This window comes from Epinephelus moara, chromosome 17 (assembly GCF_006386435.1).
Source record: "Epinephelus moara isolate mb chromosome 17, YSFRI_EMoa_1.0, whole genome shotgun sequence".
NCBI classification, from domain to species: domain Eukaryota; kingdom Metazoa; phylum Chordata; class Actinopteri; order Perciformes; family Serranidae; genus Epinephelus; species Epinephelus moara.
In genome coordinates, this window is record NC_065522.1 from 3856864 (window position 1) to 3872756 (window position 15893).

General features: G+C 41.5%; 1 protein-coding gene across 4 annotated transcripts in view; it reads left to right on the forward strand.

Annotated features, from left to right (window-relative positions):
* gal3st4 (galactose-3-O-sulfotransferase 4) overlaps positions 1–15893 on the forward strand; it is a 58921-nt gene that overhangs the window by 30601 nt on the left and 12427 nt on the right. Inside the window, exons 1-3 of one of the 4 annotated variants that reach the window (XM_050066952.1) lie at positions 1492–1839; positions 5690–5806; positions 12960–13260. In XM_050066952.1, coding sequence (XP_049922909.1) covers positions 1817–1839; positions 5690–5806; positions 12960–13260 — 441 coding nt within the window. In that variant the 5' untranslated portion in view covers positions 1492–1816. Of the gene's footprint in view, positions 1–1491; positions 1840–5689; positions 5807–12959; positions 13261–15893 lie in introns of those variants that run through there. The other 3 variants (XM_050066953.1, XM_050066955.1, XM_050066954.1) reach the window with 3 other exon arrangements.

Genomic DNA, 15893 nt, shown 5'->3' on the forward strand with positions numbered 1-15893 from the left:
CGTTCTCAAATTACAAATCCAGCAGATGAAAAGTCTCTTTCACTGGCTGTGCTCAATGCTGGGATGGTGAAAACATTCTGTGCAATCACTGCCAAGTTAGGAAACAAAGGATCCTCCTTGGGGCCATGAACTTGATGTAGGCTGCCACCTCATCCTGGGGCTGCAAAGTTTCATCCTCCACGTCGGTGACAAATGTGACGACAGGGCACCCGACCAGGTGCAGGACTCTGGGACATACAACCTTAAATGTTTTAATGTTTTTTTTTTCTTTTTTTGTATGGATTTTACCACCAATTTTTGAAGGAATATGCCTTCATGTTTTCTTTAAAAATCACCAAAATTACACCATTTATCACAGCCAGAAACTGTAAAACAGAAATTATCTTTGGATTTTAAAATTTTTGACAGTGCTTGGACAGATCATGTGCGATGAGTGCTTTGTAATATTATGACCTTATTCTCATAGATAGGCTATACGATTTAATTCTCATAGATTTACCACTTTATTAATATTACGACTTTATTCTCCTAGATTTACGACTTTGTTCTCATAATATTATGACTTTATTCTCATAATATTACAATTTTAATCTTGTAGATTTACGACATTAATCTTGTTATAGGCCTATTACCTTTTCAGTAATATTATGACTTTATTCTTGTAATATCATTACTTTATTCTTGTAGATTTATGACTTAATTCTCGTAGATTTATGTCTTTATTCTCATAATATTGCAACTATTATCTTGTAGATGTATGACATTATTCTCGTAATATTACGACTTTATTCTTGTAATGTCATGACTTACTCTGCTAGATTTACGTTCTTGTAATATTATGACTTCATTCTCACAGATTTAGCCTACTACTTAATTCTCGTAATATTATGACTTTATTATCATCACAGCCCTATTTCGAGGCGGCACGGTAGTGTAGTGGTTAGCACAGTCACCTCACAGCAAGGGGGTTCCTGAAGGGAGCCCTTCTGTGCGGAGTTTGCATGTACTCCCCGTGTCAGCGTGGCTTTTCTCCGGGTAGCCTACTCCGGCTTCCTCCCTCAGTCCAAAGACACACAGGTGAATTGGTGACTCTAAATTGGCCGTAGGTGTGAATGTGAGTGTCTGTCTCTATGTGTCAGCCCTGTGATAGTCTGACGACCTGTCCAGGATGTACCCTGCCTCTTGACCAATGTCAGCTGGGATAGGCTCCAGCACCCCCGCGACCCTGAAGACGATAAGCTGTTACGAAAATGTATGGATGGACAGCCAGCCCTAATCTAATCCTCCTTCGTACTGATAAATAAGGAACAGTCCCTAACTGAAACAAAAAAAAAAACGCTTTAAGACCTTGTTTTGTTTTCTGGTCAAATTTTTTTAGACAGGACTTGTGTCCTTGGTAAGCCATTTGTGGGTTGTTCCACTGCATGTCTGTAAGAACGCGTTTATTTTGCAAGCGACCGGAAGTACTACACACACAAACACACACACATACACACACACACGATCCCTCTCCCTCCCTCCTTCAGCTTTAAGCACTCTACCCACAGAGTATATGTGTGTATGTGTGTGTCGGCCGTCAGCAGAATAAGCGTTAGAGCTGTCGGTGCACAGAAACAGAAATAGGTGAAGGCTCGGTCCGGGACTACAGCAACCAGCAGCATCCTAAAGAGCGATCCGGGCTCTGTGGGGCCTCTCCGGATCCATGGCCTGATCTGTACCGGCGGCGGATCAGCTGCAGCTGAAGCCTTCGAGATGCTCCGAGCTCTTTGCAGCTGCACAATAACACCGTCACCGATACCGGCCCGGGGTTCCAGCTATGCTTTTCAGACGGAGAGCCAGGTAACGTTAGCTAGCTAGCAGGAGCCGTCCGAGTGGGGGTTAGGGGGAGAGAAGGGGGCCGGGGTTTACAGAGGGGTCCACGGCGGCTGGGATGCACTGATTGTGGGGAAATAAAGGGTGGCGCTGCGCTGTGACCTGCAGAGAAGGAGGAGAAGGTGTGGGTGGAGGGGCTGCTTCAAAGGCCTTTCTCTGGACATTTTTCAGTCCATCTGCGAGACCCGTTCCTGTCTTTTCCAGTGAGTGTGTGTGTGTGCGTGTGTGTGTGTGTGAGAGAGTGTGAGTGTGTGGGAAGGCAAGCTGTGATGTAAAGGCTTCTTTGTGTTGTGGTGGAGACTGTGGGGTGGTGGCCACTGCTGATTCCTCTGTGTCTACCACCGCTCATATTGTGTATCAGTACCACCCATCTACTGCTCAGACTGTGGACCGTCTTACCTCTGCTCTCCATATGTTTATGACATGTGTTTAATATTGTCTGGTGACTGTGAGTATTGTTAGAGATTATCATCAGTGAAGACTAAGACTATTAATGTCCTTCATACTGTTGGTTTCTGCTGTGAAACATCTCCATCACACACCACTTTGTATCTCCTGTAGACGCCCAGAGAAAAGTTTTCCTTCCTATTTGCTCGCTAATGGCACCATGAATAACACCTTTACTATATATTATGACACAATATCCTATAAAACTACAGCTTTAATCTAATTATGGCAGCAATAAACAATTTATATTGTGGATTAATTGGTTGTGTTAGATGTTTTGTCGATCAACTAAAAGAACAGTTCACCCCATAATCAAAAGTACACATTATCTCTCTTACCCGTAGAGCTATTTATTAATCTCGATTGTTCTGGTGTGAGTTGCAGAGTGTGGGAGGTATCAGCCGCAGAGATGTCCCCCTTCTCTTCAGTATAATGGAACTAGGGGGCACTCGGCTTGTGGTGCCCAAAGCAGCAAAAAAAAATTACATTTGAAAAACAACAGCAATGTCTCCTTCCGAAAATCATGACCTGGTTACTCAAGATAATCCACACACCTTGTTAGGAGCAGTTTCATGTAGGAACTATTTTCTTTCTACTTAACTATGCCTGCAAACTGTATCATCGTGCAGGAGGAAGTGTGCATCTATTCATGGATGAGAGGCTCATGCTCATGACAGCGTGAGATGTAAACATCAATGATGTCCTCCTCAGCTAAGCTGTAATGTTAGCTAGCTCAGTGGTGCTAAATGAGCTAGCAGCAGACTTCCTTCAGTGCGGTGATTCAATGTGTATGTGTAGTTTGGTAGAAAGAAAATAGGTCCTGCATCAAATTGCTCACAACAAGGTCTGTGTATTATCTTGAGTGACCGGGTCATGATTTCTGGAAAGAGACATTGCTGTTGAGTTTTTCCAATGTATTTGAACACCACAAGCTGAGTGCCATCTAATTCCATTATAATGGAGAGAAGGCAGACATCTTCATAGCCGATATCGCCAACACTCTGCAACTCACAGTAAAACTATCCAGACTGATAAATTGCACTACAGGTAAGAGGAAAAGATAGGGATTTATGATTTTTGTGTGAACTGTCCCTTTATTCAACTAGTTATTTAAGTAATATTTGTGAAAAATGTACTGTTATAGTTTGAGACCACAATTAATAAGTAATTATTATTAGTCATTTGTGTAACTGTTCTTTTTTGTCAATTAATTATGTAGGCTAGTGTAGATTATGAAACAAATATTATCAAATATTTAGCACAGAAAGCCCCAGATTTGAGCACATTGAATACATTTCTGGGGGTTACTTTTGCTGCACAAACCATTTGTCTGTTTTAAACTTGTTTAGCAGAGATAAGCTTGGGCCCTAAGTGTAGGTTGTGCTTTCATTTCTTACCAAAAGTAGAGATTCACCAATACCAATGTTTTAAAATATCAATTTTGCCAGAAGCCCATACTGATGTTTGTTGTTAATTATGAACAGTTTATGAACAAACTGAACACTTTATGTTATTAGATAAAACAGAGGTTGACATAGATTTCCTTTGGGGACATAATTTACAGTTCAAAAAAGATAATAAATCGCAATATATTTTATCGCAATACTCAGCATATCGCAACATATTTAAAATCGTAATAATGTTGTATCGTGACTACTAAGGATGCAGGTTGGGGTTGAGGATGGGACACAAAAACACACACTTTCCCCCAGGGCTTTGCCCTGGAGATGAGTGTTTGTAAAAGGGATGCACAATAATATCGGCACTTAATCAGTTTTGGCTGATATTGGCTTTGAAATGAACCATCAGAATCAGCCAACATGCTTTTTCATATTTTGCACAATGAATGAATATTACATACATTGAAAAGGCCCATATATCTGCATATCAGATATCTGCAAAAAATCCAATATCATGAACTTCGAGTTATTTTAAAGTACATCCTCACCATGTTTATTTCTCTAAACCTAATCTCCATAACTTTATGTCAATTATGTAGCTGTATGTTATGGATGTAGTGTCATTCATGGCTAATTCGTAGGACATCATATAAACCGTCCTATTAGGATACGTTGATCAGTGAATCATCATCAATATTCAATTGCTGACTGGCTGATGGCAGTCAACAAAAAGTGAATACCGATGTTTGGCCAATACATCTCTAATAAAAGGTCACTGAAACCCATTTACAAGCTGGGAAGTAATAGGTTGTTTGTGAGCAACAAAAAGCTGGTTGACTGAGATGGGGTTGGTCATTTCAGCCACATCCATGTATGTTTAACCAGTAGGTCTTTTCATTATGTAACAAGTCTGGAGCGTGACAGAACAGACCCTCTCTAATGACTGCTTTTACATGGACAGTAAATTTACATTGTGGTATGCAAATGTCCAAATGTGGTCACCCAATCACACATCCAGTTCTGCTCTGCTGAGTACAGTAATGGAGTTGTTCACTGAATTTGAATTTCTTTGTTTAAACTCTCTCCTTGTCTCCAGGCTTTGACATTAAACATTATAGTTTTATCTGCTGCTTTTGTCTACACTGGCAACAATGACCTAACTCCCTGTTCACACACATGCAGTTTCTTTCCCATATCTCTCCAGCCTGAGGCCAGCAGGCATGTTTGCCTTCAGCATTTACATACTCGCTCTAATTGGACAGTTATTTTCTCCCTTTGCCACTATGCTGCCATGCATTAAAGAAGCTCATGCCCGGAGCGACCCCAACGTATCAGAGGAATAGCAGTTACTTATTATGGCGTGGTAAAAGTTCTTGTTTATCCCTGTCAAAAAATACACGACAAGGAACAAATCATTGTTACTGTCAGCAGATATATTGACCAGACAGGTTTTGATCAGGAAAAAACAGCAGGTCCTGTTGTCTCTGGATGTTTCAGGCTGCTTTCCTCCCTGTGATGATGATGATGATGATGATGATGCCTTAGTCATGTTTGCTTTATGACTCATCCAGATCTCTTCCTCTCTCTATCCCTCTTTTTGCCTCTCCACCCTTCTCTCCCCCACACTCTGCCCATCTCTTCATCTCCTCTCTTTTTATGACATCATCTCCCCATTGTCCCCCTCCTCCCCCTCATAACATCATCCATCCATCCATCCATCCATCCATCCATCCATCCATCCATCCATCCATCCATTCTTTTGTCCCTCCATCTCTCATTTCACTTTGCTTCTCTCATTTCCCTCCCTCTTTCTTTATCCTCCATACCGTTGCCCCTTGTCCATACTTCCCTCCGTCCTCCCCCCACCATCCTTCCTTCCTTCCATCCATCCATCCATCCATCCATCCATCCATCCATCCATCCATCCATCCATCCATCCATCACCTCTCCCCCTCCTCCCCTCCTCCCAGGATGTTGCGGTGGCTGGTTTGTGGTCGGGTGGGTCCAGTTTGGATGTGGAAGGCGCTGCTGCTCTTCGTTGCCATTGCCTTTGCTGGCCAGCTGTTGGGGGTCATCTTCAACAAGAGGTACTGAATTTCATTTACTCACCAACTACATTTACATGCACACTAATATTCCTATAGCATTCCGAATATACCAGTATGTTAAATTTGATACGGGTCATTAAACAGCAGGGATGTGCGTGATTAGTCAACTAGTCGATTAAACGCTGCTATCCTATTAAAAAAAAGCATTTCCACAACAACCAGTACTCTTAAATGTGGACAGGGTTGTTGTCATTTAAGCTCCGTCCAGCATTCACTGTATTTCCTCGTCACTGGTGGCACAGAGGGAAGTCAGCATCTTACAGGCTGCAGTAAGAGTCTCTCTCATGGGATATTTAAAAATAGCGGGTTTGTGCAGTTAGTCCTTCTCAGGCAAGCACAGGGGTTTGGTGTTGCCGTACCCAACAGACACGACGCTCCGTGACGCTGTTTTTTTCTCCCAAGTGAGGATTAGAATATTTGCAGTTCACATAACCGGTTGAAATGAATATATATTTTTGAACGCTTGAAGATCCACTCATTACTATAAGTGTGTGTCAGCCAAGAGAGACAATAAAAACTAATGGAATGGTCAAAGTTGTCATAATAAAATTTAGAGAGGCAACAGATAGGATTCAGGTTTTTTTACCTTGGCGCCACCTAGCGTCTGTGGTGTTGCGTTGCACTGTCGCAATGACCAAATTGACCGTGGGGATCAGAGATAATCAATAAAATGTAGGCTGTAAATCCACCAGTATACCTCTATGTACACTCTACTAAATAAATGAGTAAAGAGACCAAGCAACAAAGAAAAAAGGGGCAGCACGGTGGTGTGGTGGTTAGCACTGTCACCTCACAGCAAGAGGGTTCCCGGTTCCCAAACATAATCACAGCTCATCTCCGCTGCAGCTTGCTGGTCTGTTTACAGTGACGTTGTGCTAGCCTACGTCACACGTTTCATTTACTCTGATTGGTTTTCCGTCTTTCCAGTTGTGTGAAGGAGCACTTTGAGTGACAGCCGTTGATACCGCCCCTCTGGAATAGAGGAAGTGTACACTCCGTGTCCAGACCCATTCGCGTTTTGCGATCGGGTCTGGCAACGCCAGGCTAGCAAGTAAATGGGTGTATTAGTGGAATATTCATTTTTTATTAGACATGTAAACAGCTCAGTAAGAATGTTGTCCTTTTTGGAATAAGAGAAAAAAAATGAATTTTTTGTGCATGTAAATGTAGTTGTTTTTTATTTCAATTTACTATAGTTTCAGTTCTGTCTTTGCATTACAATTGTTGATCTTACAACCAGGTCACACCAGCATTTTAAACAGTACAGTTTGTGTAATGACTGTGTGCCATTGAAAGAAGTGTATGTTTGTACAATAAATTTTGTTGTGCATTTCAGGCATTAACTGCTCTTTAACATGTTTTTAAAGGCTCCTCCTGCGTATGTGCACAGCTATTGCCAAATTAGCATGATTTGACTGTTTTGTTATCTCGCCGCTGTCTGCTCACCATGTGACAGTGGTAACCACATGAACCACATTGAGGAACTGAGGAAAACAATACAGGAGCTAAATGCACTAATAGACTTAATCACATGACAGTTCTTTACCCAACATACAAAGGAGTCATTGTGTTGACAGTCGTGCTTAGAGCAATATCAGCTTCACAGTTGGATTATGTTTATGAAATTAAAAAAGTCTGTCGTATTCCTAACCACACTACACTGCCTTTATTTTTTTTTTACCGGAGCTGCAGCAACCATTTTTTTCATCGTCAATTTTTTAAAATCATTTTTCCTTGGTTAGTCAATCAATAATTTAATCAAAGGTGACGTCTACAAATGCCTTGTTTGTCCAACCATACAGTAAGTCCATAACCCCAAAGACATTCATTTTACAATCATGTAAAACAGAGGAAAGAAGCAAATCCTCACTCACTGTATTGGCCTGCGTAGTCTGCAGATAATTGTGGTCTGCATTTTTTAAAACCAAACTTTGTCTTCTCTGTGAATTCAACAGTGAATGCAATTTGAGACACACTCAAGACACACTGCAAGAAGCTCACACAGCAAATAAAACTGTTTCCAGAGTACACAAAAAAGCAATGCACACATCTGGGACACACTTGTTGTTGCCATGGTTTTTGGCTTATGAAGTTGCTGTAGTCAGCTATCCTTAAGTGGTCCTTGAAAATGAACTAAACGTTAGTTACATTTTTCTGGGTTCATTAGGATTGCAGGTATCTGCGAGTTGCACAATATGGGAATTTGATATGGGATAAAATTGTTGAATATCGAATATGTTAACCATGCAGAGTAGTAAAGCAGCACTAGTCTAATAAACCAATTTTGACCAATTAGATGATGCCTAGTGTCATGGGCTCTGTCTGGTTGGCCAGAGAGTCAACAGCATAGCGCATATCAAACAAGATGGCGCCTACAGACAGAATGTAATTCAATACATTGTTACCAGAGGTTGGAGTTAGTCACATATGCAAGTCACAAGTAAGTCTCAAGTCTTAACCATCAAGTCACAAGCAAGTCCCAAGTTACTGTTGTGAGAATCAAGTGAGTCAGGTTTAATCCCTGCTTTAGGTCAAGCAAGTCACAAGTCAAGTCATATGAAATTCTGGTGAACTGGTCAAACATTAGCTTTCTAGCTAACGTTTGCTGTCGCTTTCTACCTGCCTAATGGTACCTAATGTGTACCTAATTCCAAGTCAAGTCTCAAGTCAAAGTCAGGTTGAGTCTTTTGTCAGTGTTAGTCATGCAAGTCTTAAGTCCTCAAGTTAAAAATCTTGAGTCAGGTCATATGACTCAAGTCCCTTACTTCTGGTTCTGAATGTTATTATACTCAAAGGGCAATATGTCAGTCTTTCACACTGTGGTTATCACACAAGTTAACATCCTGAAGCACTCAGTGCTTATAATGCCCTTATTGTAGAGCACTTGTGCTGCAATTCTGAAAGGTGCTATATAAACAAAGTTTATTAATATTGCTGTTATTATAATATTATTATCATCCCAGTGCTGGAAAAAAAGCAATGTATCATAATAGAACAGTTCATATTATATCCTACGAAAATGCACACAAAACAGTTAGTATGATATCCTTCGAATTAGCACTCCTCGAATCACGTTACATCCTTAATGTACAGTTATGTAATTAATGTAGAGTTACGGAGGTTAGGTTTAGGCAATTGAAGTTACAGTGGTTAGGTTTAGAAAAAGAAACATGGTGAGGACATACCTTAAAATGACTCAAAGTTCATCTCAGTTCATACGGTTCCAAACACCATTCTCCAAGGGAATGTCCTGGGGGAAAGTCCGCGTTTGCCAACCTGCCTCCTTACAAGACCGCTCAGGACCGCTTCCTTTCTTTACTTCCAACAGCGCATTAGTCACGTGATTGGGGCATTCCAAAATACGTGGCTTATGCGCAAGTAACTGGCTCATGATTACATTGGATATGTACGAATTTGGGTACTTTAGTAGAACAACCTGAAAAATAATATATATATTGCAGGCCTAGAGGAAATGCACAAAAATAATTGTGTAACAGGCTAATGTTATGTTAGCTGACTATTATGTTAATTAAAGCTGCAAGCAGCATTGGGTGGGACCTCAGACTCCCGCCCTTTCGGCCTCCAGCTCACGTAGACAGTTAAAGACAAAGCGTGTGAGCATGTTTAGGGGGTCAAATTTAGTTTTGTTGCGCACCAATGGGGCCCCATGTCATGCAGTAGGTGCCCTTTTTTCCTTGTGCCCCTGCCCTTCAAACATCCTGAGTCCGTCACTGAGAGAGAAAGGGAGACAATCTGTGTCAGAGCAGGCAGATGGAGATGGCTTTGAAATGTCTCAAACTCCTCCCTCTCATTCCCAAACCGTGGGTCCAATCGTCAATCTGAGCACACCAGCAGAGAGATACACTCATCCCGAACGCAGACATACAGGTTTTTATGTTTGTGGAGTCAAAAAATGCGATCTTGGTTGCAAGTTTCAGATGTCTAGCTCACAGCTGACAATTTCTCCACATTTGTTCATGTTATTTTCAGAGGCACTAGCTCACTTCCTGTTGGATTTAGGTCAGGGATATCAGCACGTGATTTGTAGGTCTCAAAGAGAGGAACAAGCCAGTTTTGGTTTTATCGTTCTACAACATTCCTACGTGCCGCAGTGGCCATGTTAGTGTGTCTAGGTGGCGCGAAGACTGTCAGGAGGTTTTGGGTCACGTCACGTTTAAGAGGGCATAAAATCTAGCCTGAGTGTCAGACTGAAGCTCCCAGAACCTTCAGTCTGACATGGCTTCCATTGAAGGCGATTTACAAGGGGGAGGGAATTTGATTTTTTCCCTAACCAATCAGTAGAGATCAACGACTCACCCAGAATCTGACGTCATTAGTATCCATGCCTCGGGGGTGCCGAAAACAAGCGAGCATTGCCCGTTTAAAATGTCTCCGTCATCGTGCACGCCCAGCTGCATCGCCGTTAAATCCAGTTTAGCAGCTTCCTTAATTTGGTCCTCCATTAACGCGAGTAGTGGCGAAATACCTCGATAGCATCGTTAATGTGGTCTGTAGGATCTGTAGCGGTCGCCATTGTTGCTATCCTCACCAGTTACCCACCGGCGTACAGCTTGACATCAGCGTGGCGCTGATTGGCTAATCGCTAGACCCCCGGTGTTCACTGGTCCGTCCAGCGTTTGGACGAGATAAATCGCAAATTCATTGAAGTATGCCAGACCAGTAATGCAAGCCTACTCAGTTGAGTGGGCGGGGTCTATGGTCTGGAACCAGGCTACATAAAATCCAAACCGTTCGAGTAATGACGAAGTTATTCAGAGGATCTGTTCAGCCTTTGGCCGAGGTCCCTAATAATTATACACAACTAATGATTATGTGCACATGATGCTTAGATTGTCCTGACAACACACAGGAAGGGGTTACAACCATTTGTGGTTTAGAAACAGGACTGTTGATATGCTGATTGACAGTGAGATACACCACTTAGTTTACACATTAACAACACTCAAACTGTGAGGCTGATAAGGTTAATACACATGTGAACAAAGCCTTCTTCTCTTCCTTGCTTTCTGCACATCTTACTCTTCAGCTTTCAGTGGTAATCACAGTGATCCCATCTAAAGCACTAGGGATGAGCCACGGTGTCATGGGGTTTCATGCTTGTTGAATCTGAGTTCATTTAACACCCTAAAATCCACAGAGACTGAGCTTAGATTTGTAAGCAGCCTGTGTTGGCTGAGAAGAGGACTCTGCTGTACAATTCTGAACATTAAAACAATGCATAAATCTTGTAAAATGAGATCTTAGCAGCATGAGGTATGAAATATTTATCTGGCAAGTTAAAACAAGCTGTGTTGTTTCTTTTTTAAACCATATGTTTCGTTTATTTGTATTTTCAATCGTCTTTTAAATGCCTAAAAGGGTGCACTACAGAGATAAGGAGATGATTGCTCAGTGCTATGACTGATAATGGTCAATCTGTCTATTACATACTGCTGAAATTTGTTAACCTTTTTTTAACGGCTAAGATTACATGTATGGATACATTAAAGACGTTTATTCAGATGGTAAAAGATTATTCCCATAGTTAGATATGAACAGCTGCATGATTTTTGGTATGAATACTGACTTACCAAGACCATAATACTTATGTTAATTATTAACCCTCAAATAGTCTTTGATTTGACTTTGACCTCTTTCTCCTTGTGGAGCAGCAGGTCTCTTAAATGCTTTTCATTTAACTCCTTCATGCTATCTTCAAACATCTGAGTCCAAGGGCCCCGAGGGAGGTTCAGGTTACAGTCCCTCTGACTGCTGAGAGCATTTCTGTCGTGTAGTCAGAGCATAACAACCAGCTTTTAAAAGTATGCTGCCCTCTAACTGACCCAGCCTGCTGGATTTTTGAGTGTGTTGCCAATATTTATATTATTTATTTTTTTCCTTAAATTTGGCTAGTAAAGAATGAGAGAACATGCCCTTTTAGAATTGTATCATGCACTTACCGGTCAGGCTTTACCATGCCCCGACCTGCAACCTTCCCCTCATACATCCCAAAAGGCGTTTCCAATGCACAAAGATGACAACATTGCTCAGAAGTCTCAAGTGTCAGTGTTAGGAATTATGGAGTTGTTAAAACTATTGTTGTTGGTTAAAGCATTTACTTCTAACATCAGAACATTTCTTATTGTTATGTTGTGTTCACACTGGGCACAATAAAACAATTTGCACAAATGAATTACATGTATAGACAATGTAAAGATGCGATTAGAAGCAAATTCAGGCCAGGGGGTGCGATGGGTGTGACCCTTACAAATGTATGCGTAATTGTGCTTTGTTGTTGTTTTATGAGGCTCTCACTCGCTCTCGCTTTCTCTCGCATGCATTCTTCTTTCTTTTCTCTGTGCTGTCTTAAGTGTTGATAAAGATTGGACGTGTTGCTGCGGGATGTGGCGACTTTAACTTTGCAAGTTTTACACAGCACGTCTTTCTGTTCAACATCGGCGTACCTGAATCCAAAGTATCGCCATATAATAGACGTTGGGTTTTTTCACCACCAACGCAGGTCTTGCTCATGCTGTTCTTCACGTCCATGTTGGTCACAGCTGCACGCCAAATGGTCAACTGACCATACGTGCTGCACACACCAGGATAGGTTGTGGGTGTAATGTCAACACACTCCACACATTACAGCAGAGGTGGTCACATTCACAGGCACACACATTAACATTTATTTACATTAGATTGCAAATTGCAGTCTTTTATGCGGTTATGTAATTGCACAGCCTGACATCGCGGTTGCGATTAGATTAATCGTGCAGCACTAGAAAATAGGGTCAAGGTTGGAAAATACTAAACTTACCCTTTGAGTTGTGATGTTTTGCGTATTAGCAACAGTTGTCTATTTACACGTCCAGCAGACACTCAGCGGCTTTGTTACTCACTTAAAGTTCCGTTTGTGTCCACCTGATGAAATTATGTCAAATATTAATTTTCTGTTAGCTCTGTTTTGATGTCCACCAATAGAAATATCTGTCTCTTTAGCTGTGTTCAACAGTATTCAATGGTGTCTCTCCATTGCTGATTAGTGCAGCATTAAATTGTAGGATTTTGAGTACACACACTTTGAGATGTGATCTTAACCTAAAATGCTCGCTTCCCTTTACCTGTCCTCCAGCAGTGTCCAGCCAGCTGGTCGCTCCATCTTCTCGTCCCCTGATGCTCAGGGCCCCTCTCTGGGCTCCTGCCAGCCCCACACCCATGTCATGTTCCTCAAGACCCACAAGACAGCCAGCAGCACCGTGCTCAACATGCTGTATCGCTTTGGGGAGGAGCGCGACCTTCGCTTCGCCCTGCCACTGGGCTACCAGCTGGGCTACCCACTGCCCTTCAACGCCCACAGGGTCAAAGGTTACCGAGGTCCCAGAGTCGTGGAGTTTCACATCATGGGCAATCACATGAGATTTCATAGGCCTGAGGTAAGAGGAGAAGGGAATGTGGAATGACATAGGAGATGATGGGATGTTCTGTCGTGATGTGGACACATTGTAAAATAAAAGCGGTATAAATTGTTGGATACACTGCATATTCATTTTCATTTGTTTTTAGATTTTTTTCTATGAAATCAGTTGAAATTACAAATTACATACGTTATGTTTTTTACCCGCAGCTTCAATCCACATATATCTGTGTTGTAAAAATTATTGGGTTAAGCTTTTATCCGTGTATGGTCAAACTCAACTTTTACTCATGGTCCTACAATATGAGTAAAATGTGATCAGACTTCCCCGTTAATAATACCTGTGGAGGCCCAGTTCAACATAAAATATTTGGTCAAGAATGCAGTGAAATGGATGGTTTTAGAGCAGGGCAGGATCTTTACCACTTGGGCTCAATCCCAGTACACCCCTTGTCCCTACCACTAAGCCCATACCCCTCTGTTTTGGGTGTTCACATCTTAGGGAAGGGTGTCCCAATTCTTGTTGGAATAGAGTTGTAGGGTGAACTGTTGGGGCTACATGGCCCTTCAAATGGAGGTTTTTTCAGAGGCACATCCCAAACAGGGTGTTATGAGAAATCTTCGGCAAGATGGCTGCACAAACAACAAAAGAAAGCCAGAAACGTTAATTTCGTGACGTTAATTTGGCTAAAATTTATCAAACCGATTTAACCTAATAAGTCACCTAACAAGTACCTAATCATTGTGCACTTAACATATTGTGGTGTGTTGGGGCTAAAGGTGAATTTTCCCAGCATGCCCTGAGACAATTTGTATAAGGCCATAAGCTGAATAAAACTGTTTAAATGTGTTCTATATCACTCACGTTACCCATTACACAGTTCATTCATTCATGAATTTTCCGTAACCACTTATCCTGTTGGGGATCGCAAGGGGGCTGGAGCCTATCCCAGCTGACATTGGGTGAGAGGCGGGGTACACCCTGGACAGGTTGCCAGACTATCGCAGGACCAACATATAGAGACAGACAACCATTCACACTCACATTCACACCTACAGGCAATTTAGACTCACCAATTAACAATTACACAGTGACTAATGTTTGTGTATTTCATAATGGTTCTGCACCATGAGTTAAGTTGTATACACAGTTGGTGAGCTCCCACCTGTGTGGATATTAGAGTATCTAACATAAAGTTGTGCTGAGGTGAAATAAAGAGCACTCCCTGGTTCAGAATTGATCTCTTAGCCTTATTCTAGCAGCTGAGAAACCAAGGCTCGCCACAATATGTTTTTATAGTTCAATGAAATAGAACATAACATGTGTACTCAATGTTTTTATGTTCATATGACATAGAATTAAATGCTCAATAAACAAAAAAAGTTCAGTTAAATTGACATAAATTTCTTTCAGACAACGGTCATGTGACACATTTATTATTTTGTGTCTGATGTACTCAAAACTTTAATGTTACTGTATTGTATAAACTTAATGTTAGGAGTGCAAGCTGTTAAAAAAAAGTGACATACAGTGTTATATGCAGGTGTATTGGTGGCTATGGCTAACTAACTAGCTTGCTAGCTAATGTTATATTGTTTTTGCTGCTTTGTACATGACAGTTCTGCATTTTGACACATATTTAAACTGCTCTGGCCTGCCTAATGTTGCTGCTTCCTCTGCAAGGGGCTTTGCAACCTGCCTCCACGCCCATGCTGTGTCTGACTTATCAGTGTCATTTCTGTTTGTCATTGATGCTTACTCTGTTCTGTTCCCGGGGGGCCTTTACTGCTGCTCTTCCTGCCTTAGGCTTTCCATTTAGGCATGGGGAAGGCAGAAAGGCTCCAGAACAGAGACATACTGCCAAGTATAATACTGCAAATGTAAATAAAGTTGTCTTTGACTAAAACGGCCCTGACTGAAATAAGAAATGGGATTGGACATCGTCAAGCACAGGGATTATAACATTTTCGTACAATTTTATATTATGAAACCATATATTGTTTGCTTTTTTGCGCCAGTTACCAAAAATGTATTTACATTCTGTAATTGTCTCTCCGAATTGTAGTATCCTTTCAATAAGTGTTAGTCTTCTTTATTAGCTGCTTAAGCGCTGCTAATGTTCTGTAGTTTGAATGAGTGACTCCTGGCTACCCCTAATCCTACTTCCAGCCTGTACATACTGTACACCAAAAGCTGCTACTGTCCACCTGCTATTATTTCATCATGTAGCTAAAGATCATGAAGTAGCTGAAAACAGATGAAATGGGGCATAAAGGTAACACAATTAATACAGCAAGTTTTGAACGTGATGTTGCTCTCTTTATTTTTATGTTTGCTGTCTGCTGGTGAAGAGGAGTCACTTATGATTCAGTGAACACAGATACCTGTAAAATCTGCTCCCTCATTGCAGTTTTGCTGATCACTTCATGGAAAATGGCAGTTTGTGAGAGCAGCAGCTGCCCTCCCTCTCAGTAGGATGGCTGCTGACGTGTTTCTGTGTAAAACCGTGGAGGCGACAACGGACATTTCTCACTGTCTTTAAGCACCTTAAGAGTTTTTTTCTTTTTTCTTTGCTGGTGATCCTTTTCCAGAAGAAGACAACTGGTTCTGCACAAGGTGTCTGTTACTCAGAAGAACAAAGTAAAATATAA